This window comes from Rattus norvegicus, chromosome 19 (assembly GCF_021556685.1).
Source record: "Rattus norvegicus strain SHRSP/BbbUtx chromosome 19, alternate assembly SHRSP_T2T, whole genome shotgun sequence".
NCBI lineage: Eukaryota > Metazoa > Chordata > Mammalia > Rodentia > Muridae > Rattus > Rattus norvegicus.
In genome coordinates, this window is record NC_141552.1 from 38,454,470 (window position 1) to 38,466,877 (window position 12,408).

The 12,408-nt window shown below is 50.1% G+C and overlaps 1 protein-coding gene across 1 annotated transcript; it reads left to right on the forward strand.

The window, feature by feature from the left end:
- Positions 1-3,719: 3,719 nt before the first annotated feature.
- On the forward strand, positions 3,720-9,299 carry Dand5 (DAN domain BMP antagonist family member 5). The gene is made up of 2 exons (XM_087596657.1): positions 3,720-4,082; positions 8,959-9,299. Exons 1-2 carry the CDS (start codon positions 3,774-3,776, stop codon positions 9,202-9,204), a joined length of 555 nt encoding a protein of 184 aa, XP_087452783.1. The 5' UTR covers positions 3,720-3,773; the 3' UTR covers positions 9,205-9,299.
- The last annotated feature ends 3,109 nt before the right edge of the window (positions 9,300-12,408 follow it).

A 12,408-nucleotide genomic window follows, 5' to 3' on the forward strand; every position in this document is an offset into this window, starting at 1 on the left:
CACTTCAAAAGAAAAAAAAAAGGGTTTGACCTTGGAGGAACGAATTAGAGGTGGTTGTACATACCTGTAACCTCAGGACTAGGGAGTCAGAGGTCTTGAGGCTAACCTGGTCCATACAGTGAGTTCTGTGCCAGACAGAGCTACAAAGTTAGACCACCTCAAAATGAATAAATCAATTAAAATTAAAATGGAAAATATGCATTGTATGAAGTAAAAATGCCTGTCTTTTTTGTTTTTTGGGTTTTTTTTAAAAGATTAATTCATTTATTATATATAAGTACACTGTAGCTGTCTTCAGACACACCAGAAGAGGGCACCAGATTTCTTTACAGATGGTTGTGAGCCACCATGTGGTTGCTAGGAATTGAACTCAGGAACTCTGGAAGAGCAGTCGGGACTCTTAACCACTGAGCCATCTCTCCAGCCCCTGTTTTGTTTTGTTTTGTTTTGTTTTGTTTTGTTTTTGAGGGAGGGTTTATCTGTGTAACAGCCCTGACTGTCCTGGGATTCCCTCTGTAGAACAGGCTGGCATCTAACTCACAGAGATCCACCCTGCCTCTGCTTCCTAAGTGCTGGGCTAAAGGGGTGTGCCACCACCACCTTAAAAATATTTACTTCTTGTGTGTGTCCACAAACATGCATGTGTACATGTTCCAACCAAAGAGAACGTGGCAATTCTGTCCCTCTTCTCACGGTGTGTGAACTGGGCACTGACCTCAGGTTGTCAGGCTTAATGGCATCTCTGATCCCCCTGAGCCATCAATGGGGCATTCCCCAGGGTGACAGTGTGTTAGGGTTGTTTCCACCCTTTTGTCTTCACTTAGTTGAGTGCCCGCTCACAGGAAAATCAAGGGGTGGGACCAGCCAAGCCCGACGACTGGAGTTTGATCTGCAGAATCCACATGGCGGCGGAAGGAGAGAACGGACTCCCTCAAGCTGACCTCTGAGGATCCATAACTCTCGTTCCAGGGAATCACATGACTCTGCCTCCTGGAGATCCAGGCACACACATGGTGCACACCATAAGGCAGAGGAAAACACCCACACATACAGTGATATGTGTGTGCATTACCACACACACCTGGAAGTCAGAGGACTGCTTTGTGGTCGGTACAGTCCTTGTGTTTTCACAAAGGTTCCAAGGATGTAACAGGTTTCCAGGGTTACATGGCAAGGACAGCATCCATTGAGACATCTCCTTGGCCTGAGATTACTAGTATTTGTTCTTTTTTTTTTAAGATTTATTCATTTATTATATATAAGTACGCTGTAGCTGTCTTCAGATACACCAGAAGAGGGCATCAGATCTCATTACAGATGGTCGTGAGCCACCATGTGGGTGCTGGGAATTGAACTCAGGACCTCTGGAAGAGTAGTCGGGTGCTCTTAACCGATGAGCCATCTCTCCAGCCCTGTAGCAAGAGTTCTTAATTGGCCAGACATTGCTAGTACCCTCAGTCTTACTCCCGTCCTCTTGTACCTCTCTGAAGGGGATGGGTTCCCGGTGCTTTGTGGATTCCAAAGCCCTAGGTCAGTGATTCTCAACCATCCCAATTCCGCGACCCTTTAGACACTTAATACATTGCTGCATGTTGTCTCACCACCCCCAACCATGAAGTTATTTCGCTGCTGTTTCATACTTCATAAATTCGCTAATTATGAATTGTAATGTAAATATTTGCTCTGCAGGATGCCTGGTATGTGATTCCCTGAAGGGATTGTGACACACAGGTTGAAAACAGCTGCCCTGGGTGCACAAGCCACTTCCATAAAGTGGCTTAGTGTAGTCGGGAGTAGAAGTGCCCACCTTTCATCCTAGTACTCAGGAGGCAGAAGTAGGAGGATCTCTGTGGGTTCAAAGTCAGCTGGTCTACATAGTGAGTTCCAGGACAGCCAGGGCTACATAAAGAGGCCCTGTCTCAAAAAAAACTAAAAACTAAAAAAACAAACAAGCAAACAAACAAAAAAACAAAAAAAGAAACAAAACTGTAGAAGGCAGAAAACCTAATGTACCTGGTGTTGTGTTTAAACACTTGTATTTGATAGCCTTACCTGATTACAAAGTCCTCAGACTGGGGTGGCTTGAATCCTTGAAATCACTTATCTGTGGGTACAGAAGGCCAGCTGGGTAGCCGCAAGGTATTGCGGAACTCTGCCTGAGAAGCTTGGAAACTTTGGTGAAACTCTGGCTAGAGTGAGAAAAGAGGGTGGGGAAGTGGGGGAGAGAATGGGTAGGCGAGGTTGAAAAGATCATGGAGGTCCCCGTACAGGATTGGGTGGGACTTGGAAAGGTCTTTAGACTGCTCCAGAAGGGAGATGGGAACCTTGGAGGGGAGTAAGCAAAGGGCCTTGACCTGACAGAAGTGCTGTAGTGAGGAGCAAAGGAGAAAATGGGAGGTGAGGTGAGTGCGCTCATCCAGAAAGAAGAAGTGAGGTGGGAGTGAGAAGTGGGGTTTCTGGCAGAGAAAGGGTCAAGGCCACTGCAATGTTTGGGGTAAGCAGCAGCTTTTGGTAGGTTGCCTGGAGGACATCAGAAAGGATGATTGGGGAGCAGCAGAGAAAGCTGGTGTCCAGGGTGCAGCGGCCACGCAGTCCCGGGAGCGGCCGCCAGATGGCGAGCGCGCCGCGGGAAAGACACAGGTCGTAGCTTCTCACGCTCCTGCCGCTGGGCCTTGCTCCTCACCTGGGTGTGAGATGCACCGACAAGGGCTGGATCAGACCCCCCAGGCGCCTCGAGGGCCCAAAGCCTGGGATGCAATCTCAAGTCCTTTGTGTACTTCCCACCGCTCTGTTCCCATCGCCTGTATCAGCATCTCAGGTCTTTGTAAAAGTGTCACCTTCTGGGGGGGAGAGGGGTCTTCCCTGACTGCCCAGGTATCAGAAACCCATACCTTGACCTTCTAAAATTTATTTCATTTTACTATTTTTTTCCTTTGAAACAAGATCACTCTTTAGCCAGGCTGCCTTTAAACTCCTGATCCTCCTGCCTCGGCTTGTTATGTGTTGGGATGACAGATCTGGGAGTTGTGGCCCACACCTGTAATCTCTGATCTCAGGAGACAGAGGTGGACGAAGCTCAAGATAACGGTCTGTCTGAGCTACATAAGCAGGAGGTCTTGTCTCGGCCCCACCCAGTAAGACAGTAGGAGTCCAGTTAATTCACTATTTTTTGGGTACAGGGCTCCTGCTTATAATTCATAGAAGCTCCCTCCTCAGAAAAATGTATGGGTTCACGAGACATGTGCATCGGCATGTGTTTTCAGGTCTCTCTGAGTCCCCAGTACAACCTCTGAGGTTGTATCCCATGCTGTTGCTAGCATCCTATTACAGAAGAGGAGGATGAAGCCCAGGGTGGTTAATGGGCCTTTCATGAAGGTGCACAGCCAAGAAACTGCAGGGCAGCACCGAAGGGTGCAATGTCACTAAGTGGATGAATGGGGTTCGAGGATTCAAAGGACCCTTAGCTGCTGTCCTGGACCTGACTTCCTTGACTCTCATGGTCCCCACGGAGCAGGCTCAGCGCCCCCAACCCCGACCCCCTCCTAGGGACTCTCAGCAGGCTGGGAGGAGCTGTGGGATGGCCAGGTCAGCTTCCCTCCCTTCCCTGCTGAGAGCTCCCAGAAACACCTCTCAGGCTCCTCAGGAGGGGACAGAGGTAAAAAGCAGGTCTGGGAGAGCCCAGACTTCACACACTAGACAGCAGGGTCCACTGCGCAGGACCCTGAGCCCATTCCAAGACAGAAAGGACAGACAGACGACTGCACGGCCAAGTGATGCTCCGTGGCCAATTAACCACGCTGCTGGGTCTGCTCAGTGGGGCCTGGCTGCCCACAGGCTCAGGGATACCTAGGGCCCCAGCTACCCCTGCTCAGTCCTGGGCCGCTACCAATCAGAGCCGGACTCTGGATCCCCTGGTGCCCATCTCTGCCCTAGGTAGCTGGAAGGCCTTCCTGGGCCTGCAAAACAAACAGCAGGGGACAGGTGAGCCGCAGGGAGGGCAGAGTGTGGCTGCTGGTGTGCCTTTGCCCTTGGCGCCACAGGAACTGCTTCAGGAGACTTGTAAGGCTCTGCCCTTTGTTCAGGTGAGTCTGTGGTGGTGGTGGTGGTGGTGGTATCTTTGGTGACGCTGAGGTCTGTGGTGGTGGTAGCAGTAGGGGCGGGGAGGGGACTCCCAGCAGAGCACAGGTCATATGGCCAGGCAGATTTGCAATCAAGTCCTGAATCTTCCATCTAAATGCCTAGGAACTTTTGGTTTCTTCCTTATCAAATGGGGCAAATGGTTTTCCACTTGTGCGGTTGGTTTCCTCTCTCCTCTCTCCTCTCCTCTCCTCTCCTCTCCCCCCTCCCCCTCCCCCTCCCCTCCTCTTCTCTCTCTCTTTCTCTCTCTCTCTCTCTCTCTCTCTCTCTCTCTCTCTCTCTCTCTCTCTCTCTTAGATACTCTTAGACATGGGTTCCTATAGCACAGGTTGACTTCTCTTAGGGTAAGGCTGAACTTATGTAGGGTAGGCTGAAACTATGTAACTAAAGATTCCATTCTCCCAGCCTGGTCTACAGAGTTCCAGGTCAGCCAGGGTGGCACAGAGACTCTTTGGCTCAAAATCCAAAAACAAACAAAAGAAAACAACAACAACAAAATATTCCACTTCGGACCTCGCCTCGTATGTGCAGTCAACCTGGTTCAAGGAACCTAGGGCTTCATGCTTGTGAGGCAAACGCTACCCACTGAGCAACATGTCCAGCTGCTGATTCTGTTTTCCTATTTGGCAGCCCGGAAGAAAGGAAGAAGCTATTGACAGGTCCATGTCCCTGGCTCCCCTCCAAACACCCATGACTCTAACCTTCCTCTAAACAAAAGTCCTTGTTCCCAGAGCCCACAAGGGTCCGCATTCTTTGACTTCCCTAATTTGGTCTCCTCCCACTCATCCCTTCACTCCTGGCACACTGCGTGCTTTCTTGTGTGTGTGGTGTGTGTATGTTTAGACAGGGGGTTTGCTAATTTGTACCGGACTGTGGACTGTGGACCACAGACTGCCCTCTAACTCGATAGTCCTTCTGTTGGGATCATAGGTGTGAGTCACCACACCTATCTTGGAGCAGAGGTGTCTGTCTGTCTATAGTTGTTATGTTTCAGCTAAAGTCTTATGCAACTTGAGCTGGTTTAATAAACTTCTGATCTTCCTGCCCTTACTTCCGGAATGCTGGAATTACAGGTATGAACCAGCAGCCCAGTTTTGGTGGTGTTAGAGTTGGAACCCAGGATCTCAAGTATCCTAGACAAGTGCTCTTCATCCTGAGTTACGCTCCCATTTCAGGGGAGAGGTTGTCTGATTTTTTTCCCTTCTAATGTTCCTGTCCCCAAGACCTACAACAGGGACAGCCACACAGTGGACATGTTGAATGAATGAACGAATGAACGAACAAACGAATGAATGACTAGTAGCACACGCTTCTCGTGGGCTGTAGGGCAGCCCAAACAAGAAACAATTTCATATCTGCAATCAGTGTTTCAAAAGGGCTTTGGGAATTCTTGTTCTGTGCTGAGTTCAAATCCTGATTTATTGTTGGTGTCTATAGCTTGCCTTCGCTAACCCTTTCCTTAGCTTTAAAACGTAGATATCACGGCTTCACACAGAGTGCTTCTAGCCATGCTCAGTAGGGCATCAGTTCCCCCAAATCCCTGGCTTGCTATTTGCCTATCAAACCCGGGAATTTAGGAGACCAGGATTGACCAATTTGGCCCCAAATCTATTTTTTTTTCCTTTCAAGATAAGTCTCACCAAATAGCTCAGGCTGGCCTGGAACTTGTGATCCCCAGCTTCTGAATCCCGGGGTTACACACATCTCCATACCCACCCCACGTTCCAGTTCTGCCACCCGCCAATGGCTGACCTAGCAGGATGAAACTTGGCTTGGACTCTAGCTCACTGCTGAGCCCAGAGCTGCACCGGCCCCGGATGGCACAAGACACTGTAGCCTGGCAGCCTCCCTGCAGCTCTGTAATCTCAGGCAGCCCCAAGCCTCTGTTTCCTCGTTTGGAAACAGGGACACATTAGTACTGGCCTCATCACCACGGGGAAGACAGAATGAATCTGGGTTTATCAGGGACAGCATGGTGGGGGCAGGGCCGGCCTCCTTTTTAATTCCAGAGCTGGGAGTGGAACCCAGAGCTGTGGGAATGAATAGAGTACCACGTTGTGGACTGAGGCTAAAGAATAAGGAATTCAAGGCCAATTTCTGCTAAAGAATGAGTTTGGGGCCTGCCTGGGCTACATGAAACTTCTTACAAGGAACAAAAACCTTTGAAAGTTTCAGGTGGTTTCTTCTTTTCCCTTTTAATTTTTTCTTTATTATTCTTAGCATGGTGATGTATACCTCTAGTCCCAACACTTGAGAAGCAGAAGATATTTCTCTGGGAGTTCCAAGCCAGCCTGGTCTACACAGCAAATTCTATCTAGCTAGGGCTACATAGTAAGACCCTGTCTCAAAAAAATGTAACTATACTTACATTTTAATTAATTTATTGGGTGTTTGAGACAGAGTTTCTTTGTGTAACAGCCCTGGCAATGCTGGAAACCACTTTGTAGTCAAAGAGATCTTCCTGCCTCTGACTCTGAAGAGCTGGGATTAGAGGCATGTACCACCGTGCCTGGCCCAAATGTATTTATATTTTATGTACATTGTTGTTCTGACTGCCTGTCTGATTGTGTGAAGGTATTGGATCCTGGAATTAAAGTTGTGAGCTGCCATGTAGGTGCTGGGAATTGAACCTGGGTCCTCTGAAAGAACAGTTAGCATTCTTAACTGGGTGCTCTTAACATGTGTGCATGCATGCATTTGCCAAGCCATCTCTCTTGTCCTTTTATTATTTTTGGTTTTTCTTTCTTTCTTTTTTTTTTTTTTTTTTTTTTTTTTCGGAGCTGGGGACCGAACCCAGGGCCTTGCACTTGCTAGGCAAGCGCTCTACCACTGAGCTAAATCCCCAACCCCATTTTTGGTTTTTCAAGACAAGGTTTCTCTGCAACCTGGAACTCACTCTGTAGTTCAGGCTGGCCTCTAACCCAGAGATGTGCCAGCCTCTTGGATTAAAAGTGTGTGCCACTATCGCCAGGTAATTTCACTTACCTATGAGTATGAGTGTGTGTGTGTGTGTGTGTGTGTGTGTGTGTGTGTGTGTGTGTCCCATGGTCCAAGTGTGAAGGGCACAAGATAGCTTGTGACAATTTTTCCTTCACTGTCAGACTTGGCAGTAAGTGCCTTTGCCTACTGAGCTATTTTGCTGACCCGAGTGTGTGCGAGGTGTGTGTGTGTGTGTGTGTGTGTGTGTGTGTGTGTGTGTGTGTGTGTGTTTAGAAAGCATTTCAGAGGGTGGAGAAATGGTTCAGTGGCTAAAGAAACTTGTCAGCAAGCTTGACAATGAGTTTGATTCCCGGGACTCACAGAGTGGAAGGAGAGAGCTGACTCCCACAGTTTGTCTCTTGGCTTCTACATGGGAACCTTGACATACAACCCCCCCCACCTGTGACAAATTAATTTAAAACAATAAAAACATAGCGTTTCACACTATAGCCCACGTTGCATAGAGATGACTGTGCTGCCAAGGTTGGTCTCAAACTCAATTCTCCTGCTTTAGTCTCCCAAATGTTTAGACCACAGGTATGAATAACCATCCCAGACTTTAAAAAATTAAAATATTTTTAGAAGACCGATTTAGTGCTCTTAACCTCTGAGCCATCTCTCTAGCCCCCAAAGTGAAAATATCTTCATGTGTATGTTTTGTCTACTGCATGTATACCTGGTGTGTGCCTAATATGAAGCCAGAAGAGGGTGTCAGGTCCCTGGAGCTGGAGTTCTGGACAGTTATGAGCCACCATGTGGGAACAGAATCCAAGTCTTCTGTAACAGCAAGCGCAGCTCTTAACTGATGAGCCAGCTCTAGCCCTCCACCCCCAATATGATTTTTATTATTTTCTTGTAGTGCTGGGAACGGAACCTGGGCCTCAGACATGCTAGGCAAGTGCTCTATGCCTGAGCTATGCCCTCAGCTCGATTTTTCTATTTATTTTGTTTGACCCAGGGTCTCAGTGAGTTTCCTGCGTGGGTCTTGAACTTGAGATCCCCTTATCTTGGCCTCTGGACTGGCTGCGATGTCTGCATCACCAGACCCAGCCTTCTAGTTTAATTTTGGATGGTTTTGTTTGGGAGTATGTGTATAGGCTCACGTGTGTGTCAAGGACAGCAGTTGGCTTCAGTGTCCCCAACTGCTCTTTTAACTTCTTAAAAGAGTTAAATTGTCAGGCAATTCAAAGGTGGCCCGTGCCTTTAATCCCAGCACTTGGGAGGCAGATCTCTGAGTTCAGGGCTGTCTGGTCTATAGAGTGAGTTCCAGGACAGCCACGGCTACACAGAGAAACCCTGTGTTGAAATAAACAATAAACAAGTAAATAAAATCAAATCTATGGGCATTTTGCATGCATGCATGTATGTCTGCGTTCTACACACATGCTTGGTGCCCAAAAGAAGGTGCCAGATCCTCTGAAATGGAGAAGTTGTGAGTTGCCAAGTGGGTGCTGGGAATTGAACCCAGCAGCTCACTGAACCCAGAGCTTACCAATTCAGCTAGGTTGAACCCAACAGCCAGCAGCCCCCAGGGGGCCTCCCATCTTCACCTTCCCAGGGGTCCCATTTTACGTGACCACTGGGGTCTCCATGCTTGCACCACATCACCTCATGAAGCTCACCAGCCTTGCGTTTAGAAGATTTTATGCAAGCAAGAGTGTGGAAAGGTGGAGTAAGCTGCTGCAGGCCACACAAACTAGGAGGGGGAATCAGAATTGACCCCCAGGCCATTGGCCTTCAGCACCCTGGTATCTTTCTGTCCGAGTAGAAGTGGTTGAAATTATTCTCATCCCTCTACCCTAGACTCCACAGTGCTGACTGTCCTCCTGTCTCTGTTTGCAGGTGATCTCCAGGCCTGGTTGCACGAGTGCCCGGGTCCTTAACCATCTCTGTTTTGGCCACTGTTCCTCCTTCTACATTCCCAGCTCAGATCCCAGTCCTGTAGTCCTCTGCAACAGCTGTGTGCCATCTCGAAGGCGCTGGACATCGGTGGCACTGTGGTGTGGAGCTGGCCAATCAGCCTCCCCTCGGCGGGTGAGGATTTCCACTGTATTGGTCCAGAAGTGTCAGTGCCACCCGAGGCTGTGAGCTGAGCATCCTAGAGGAATGTGCAGGACACAAACCTTGGAAAGAAGCAGGAGACTCAGTAGAAAGACGTGACCTGAGTGACGAATATCAGGTCGAGAGAGCAGGGCTGGAAGGTCCAGAAGGTCCCAGAATGCTAGACATGGTCCCCTAGTCATGGGTTTAGACCACTAATAGTCATAGAATGTGGGGCTGGAGTGTAACTCAGCGGGAGAGGGCTTGCCTACCATGCATGAAGCCCTGGGTTCTATTCTTATATGATATGTGGAGAAAAAAAGGTGAAAATGAACTGTAGTGTCTGATTAGCCCTGTGTAGGAGGGAGCGTTCATGCCACAATCACTAACTCATGTCATCCTCAGGAATCAAACCTCAGCAGTCTCACAAGGTAGAATTTCACCACGAGTCATTTTACAGATGAGGAAACCGAAGCTGTTGAAGCACTGTCACTTTTCGGGAGAGGGGAATAAAGGAAGGGCTTGAGACACAGCCCTGACGCACGCACGCGCAGCACACCTCCCTGCTGAGCTCCTCCTCCCTCAGCCCGGGGTTCCACTCTCAGCCACTAGGTGGCACCGCGTCTCAGTGTCCAAGACAGACACTCCCAACTGCTACGACGACAGCACCACCCAAACCCGGACACTCAGCAAAGATGACCCTGTTCTAGGGACACCAGAACAGCAGCAGCAGCAGCAGCAACAACAACAAAAAACTGTGGCAGGCAAGCGGGAAGCAGCTGCTGGGAAAACCTGGCCCCAACCAGAGGCGACCCCGCGTGTGCGCAGCTGCCTCTCATTGACAGACAGTAGCTGGGGTTTCCCTTATTGCCCCACCCCAGTCCCCGCAGCAGCCTCATGCCCAGCCTGGCATTCCATGGGAACCATAAAGGTTGGCCAAGTCCAGCTGTGCGTGCTTCTTTCTGACTAGGATTTCCTGGGTAGGGGGTCTCCCTTTTCAGCTGGGGGGCAGGGTGTGCGGCAGCCAGGCAGCCTAGCTCTGGGCGGCTGGAAACAGGGCTCTGGCAGATGGGCCCGTCTGGCAGAGACTCAGAGACATGTGGCAGCGTCGCCTCCAAATGCCCCCCCAGTGCCGGGTGGAGGGAGCTGGTCAAGCGCCCCCCCTCCCTGGCCCTCTTCCTGCCTCAGGAAGGAAGGCTCCAGGTGAGGGGGAACAGGAGGGCCCCCCCACAAGGAAACAGATGGGACAGCACGGCGTGGGAGCTTCGACCCCTGACCTTACAGGCCTGAACAGAGGGGTGGGAACCTGCCTGACTGCCAGCTCCCAAGACTGACCTAGAGGGAGGGTCATGGAGCCCTGGGGGGCCGGGGGAAGCGCCCTCCTGCCTGTCCCTAGAGCTTGGTGGCAAACCTCATGCAGTGTCTGAGCTGGCAGCTCAACCCAGGCACCCCTTTTCTGGCGGGCACAAGATGCCCGCATCTCTCCACCTCAGCTGTGCCCACCTCCTGCCAGCCTGAAGAGCCAGCTGGGAACCTTGGTGCCAGGGGGGGCAGAGTCACTGCGCCCTCCCAGGCAGTGCCAGTCGGCCCCCACTGCTGCCCCCCCAGGCCCAGTAATGGGTGGGTAATGAGTGCTGGGGGAGTAGGGGGAAGGGCGGGGAGGCAGGTGCCACAGGCTCTGGCACCGGGGGCTGCTAATCAGGTTTGCCAACGCCATCTGTCATCGTGCGAGCATCTGGGGCTCAAGGTGACCCTGTCACCCTCAGTTACAATTATGAGTTTGGCATCTGTATTAAAGCTCGCCAGCCGGCCAGGCAGGGGAGGGCTGGGGTGGATAAGGGGGTGCACGGTGAGCCCCATCCCTGGGGTCTGGTTCCCAGGGGCTGTGTAGCTGCCAAGGCATGAAGCTCTTCTGCAGTGTGTGTGTGTGTGTGTGTGTGTGTGTGTGTGTGTGTGTGTGTGTGTGTGTGTACACGTGCTCATACATTATGAGTATACACACACTCATCCTAGACTCCTTTGCTGTTCTTCCCTAATGTGTCCGGACACAGCATTGGGGATCTCAGGGTTTGTTTCTGAGTGGTGGCTGTGTGTCTGAGGTTTGGTGGGGTGGAAAGAAGGAAATGGCTATGACAATGTATGGGTACCCAGGTAAGCATGTCTATTGGTATGCTAAGAGAGGAATGGTGCACAGTGGGCTCCATCCCTGGGGTCTGCTTTCCAGGGGCTGTGTAGCTGCCAAGGCTTCTCTGCAGTCTCTTCACTTGTCTTAGGATGATGGTGTGAGTTCTTGTAGTGTGCGTGATTGTGTGTGTGCATCAGAAGGTATCAGTGCCGTAGTTCTTATAGACTGCGTGTGTGGTGGAGGTATGAATCTGTCTGTCTGTCTGTCTGTCTGTCTCTCTCTCTCTCTCTCTCTGTGTGTGTGTGTGTGTGTGTGTGTGTGTAGTCAGCAGCTGGCAGAGGCTGTAAATATTCACCCCAGATTCTCTCCTGTCCCTTCCGCCTGTGCCTGCTCTTAACAGCCCAGCTCCAATCCAGAGAGCTCTAACAAAGACCCAGGACTCCCGGATATTGAGGCCTGTTTTGGGTTTCTCTGTTTTTAGAGCTATATTCTCGGTTCGAGATTCCAATTTCGAACAATGGGATCTCGTCTTTTTGGATTCTGGAAAGTGAACCTGGGTTTTAGATTCTGGGTCCTGCATTCTTGGACCTAATGTTTCTATCTCAGGATTTTTGGAGTTTAAAGTCCTTTTTTTTTCTTTTCTTTTTTTCGGAGCTGGGGACTGAACCCAGAGCCTTGCGCCTAGCAAGCGCTCTACCACTGAGCTAAATCCCCAACCCCTTTAGAGTCTTCTGATGCTGGAGATCGAACCTGTATATACTAGATAAAAGCTCTCTATCGTACTAGATAAAAGAATCTTGCTAGGATTCTAAGCAGTTGCCATACTGCTCAGACTGACCATGACCCCCTGAACTTATACTGTGATTATGAGTTTAAGGACATGAATTACATAGACTGAGTTCTAGGTCTGGGTTCTTACTTCTGGGCTCTTAGCTTTGTGCTACTCCTGGACCTGTCGCTCTGCCCCCTAAAGATAGGTGTAGAGACAACATTTAACCACCAGAGGCCGCCATTGGTCTAGATTTCGGCTGGATTGACCTAGCTGTGGGTCTACAAAGTACTTGCATGACCCAACTTTTAGAGGGGGACTGACTGGGAGTAACTTTCTGGTGCTTCTCTTCCATCCC

Excerpts from the sequence above, each read along its gene's own strand:
- Dand5 (XM_087596657.1), top strand. The coding sequence starts at position 3,774 with ATGCTCCGTGGCCAATTAACCACGCTGCTGGGTCTGCTCAGTGGGGCC. Across the intron at positions 4,083-8,958 it reads AGGCTCTGCCCTTTGTTCAG|GTGATCTCCAGGCCTGGTTG; the intron begins GTGAGTCTGTGG and ends CTCTGTTTGCAG.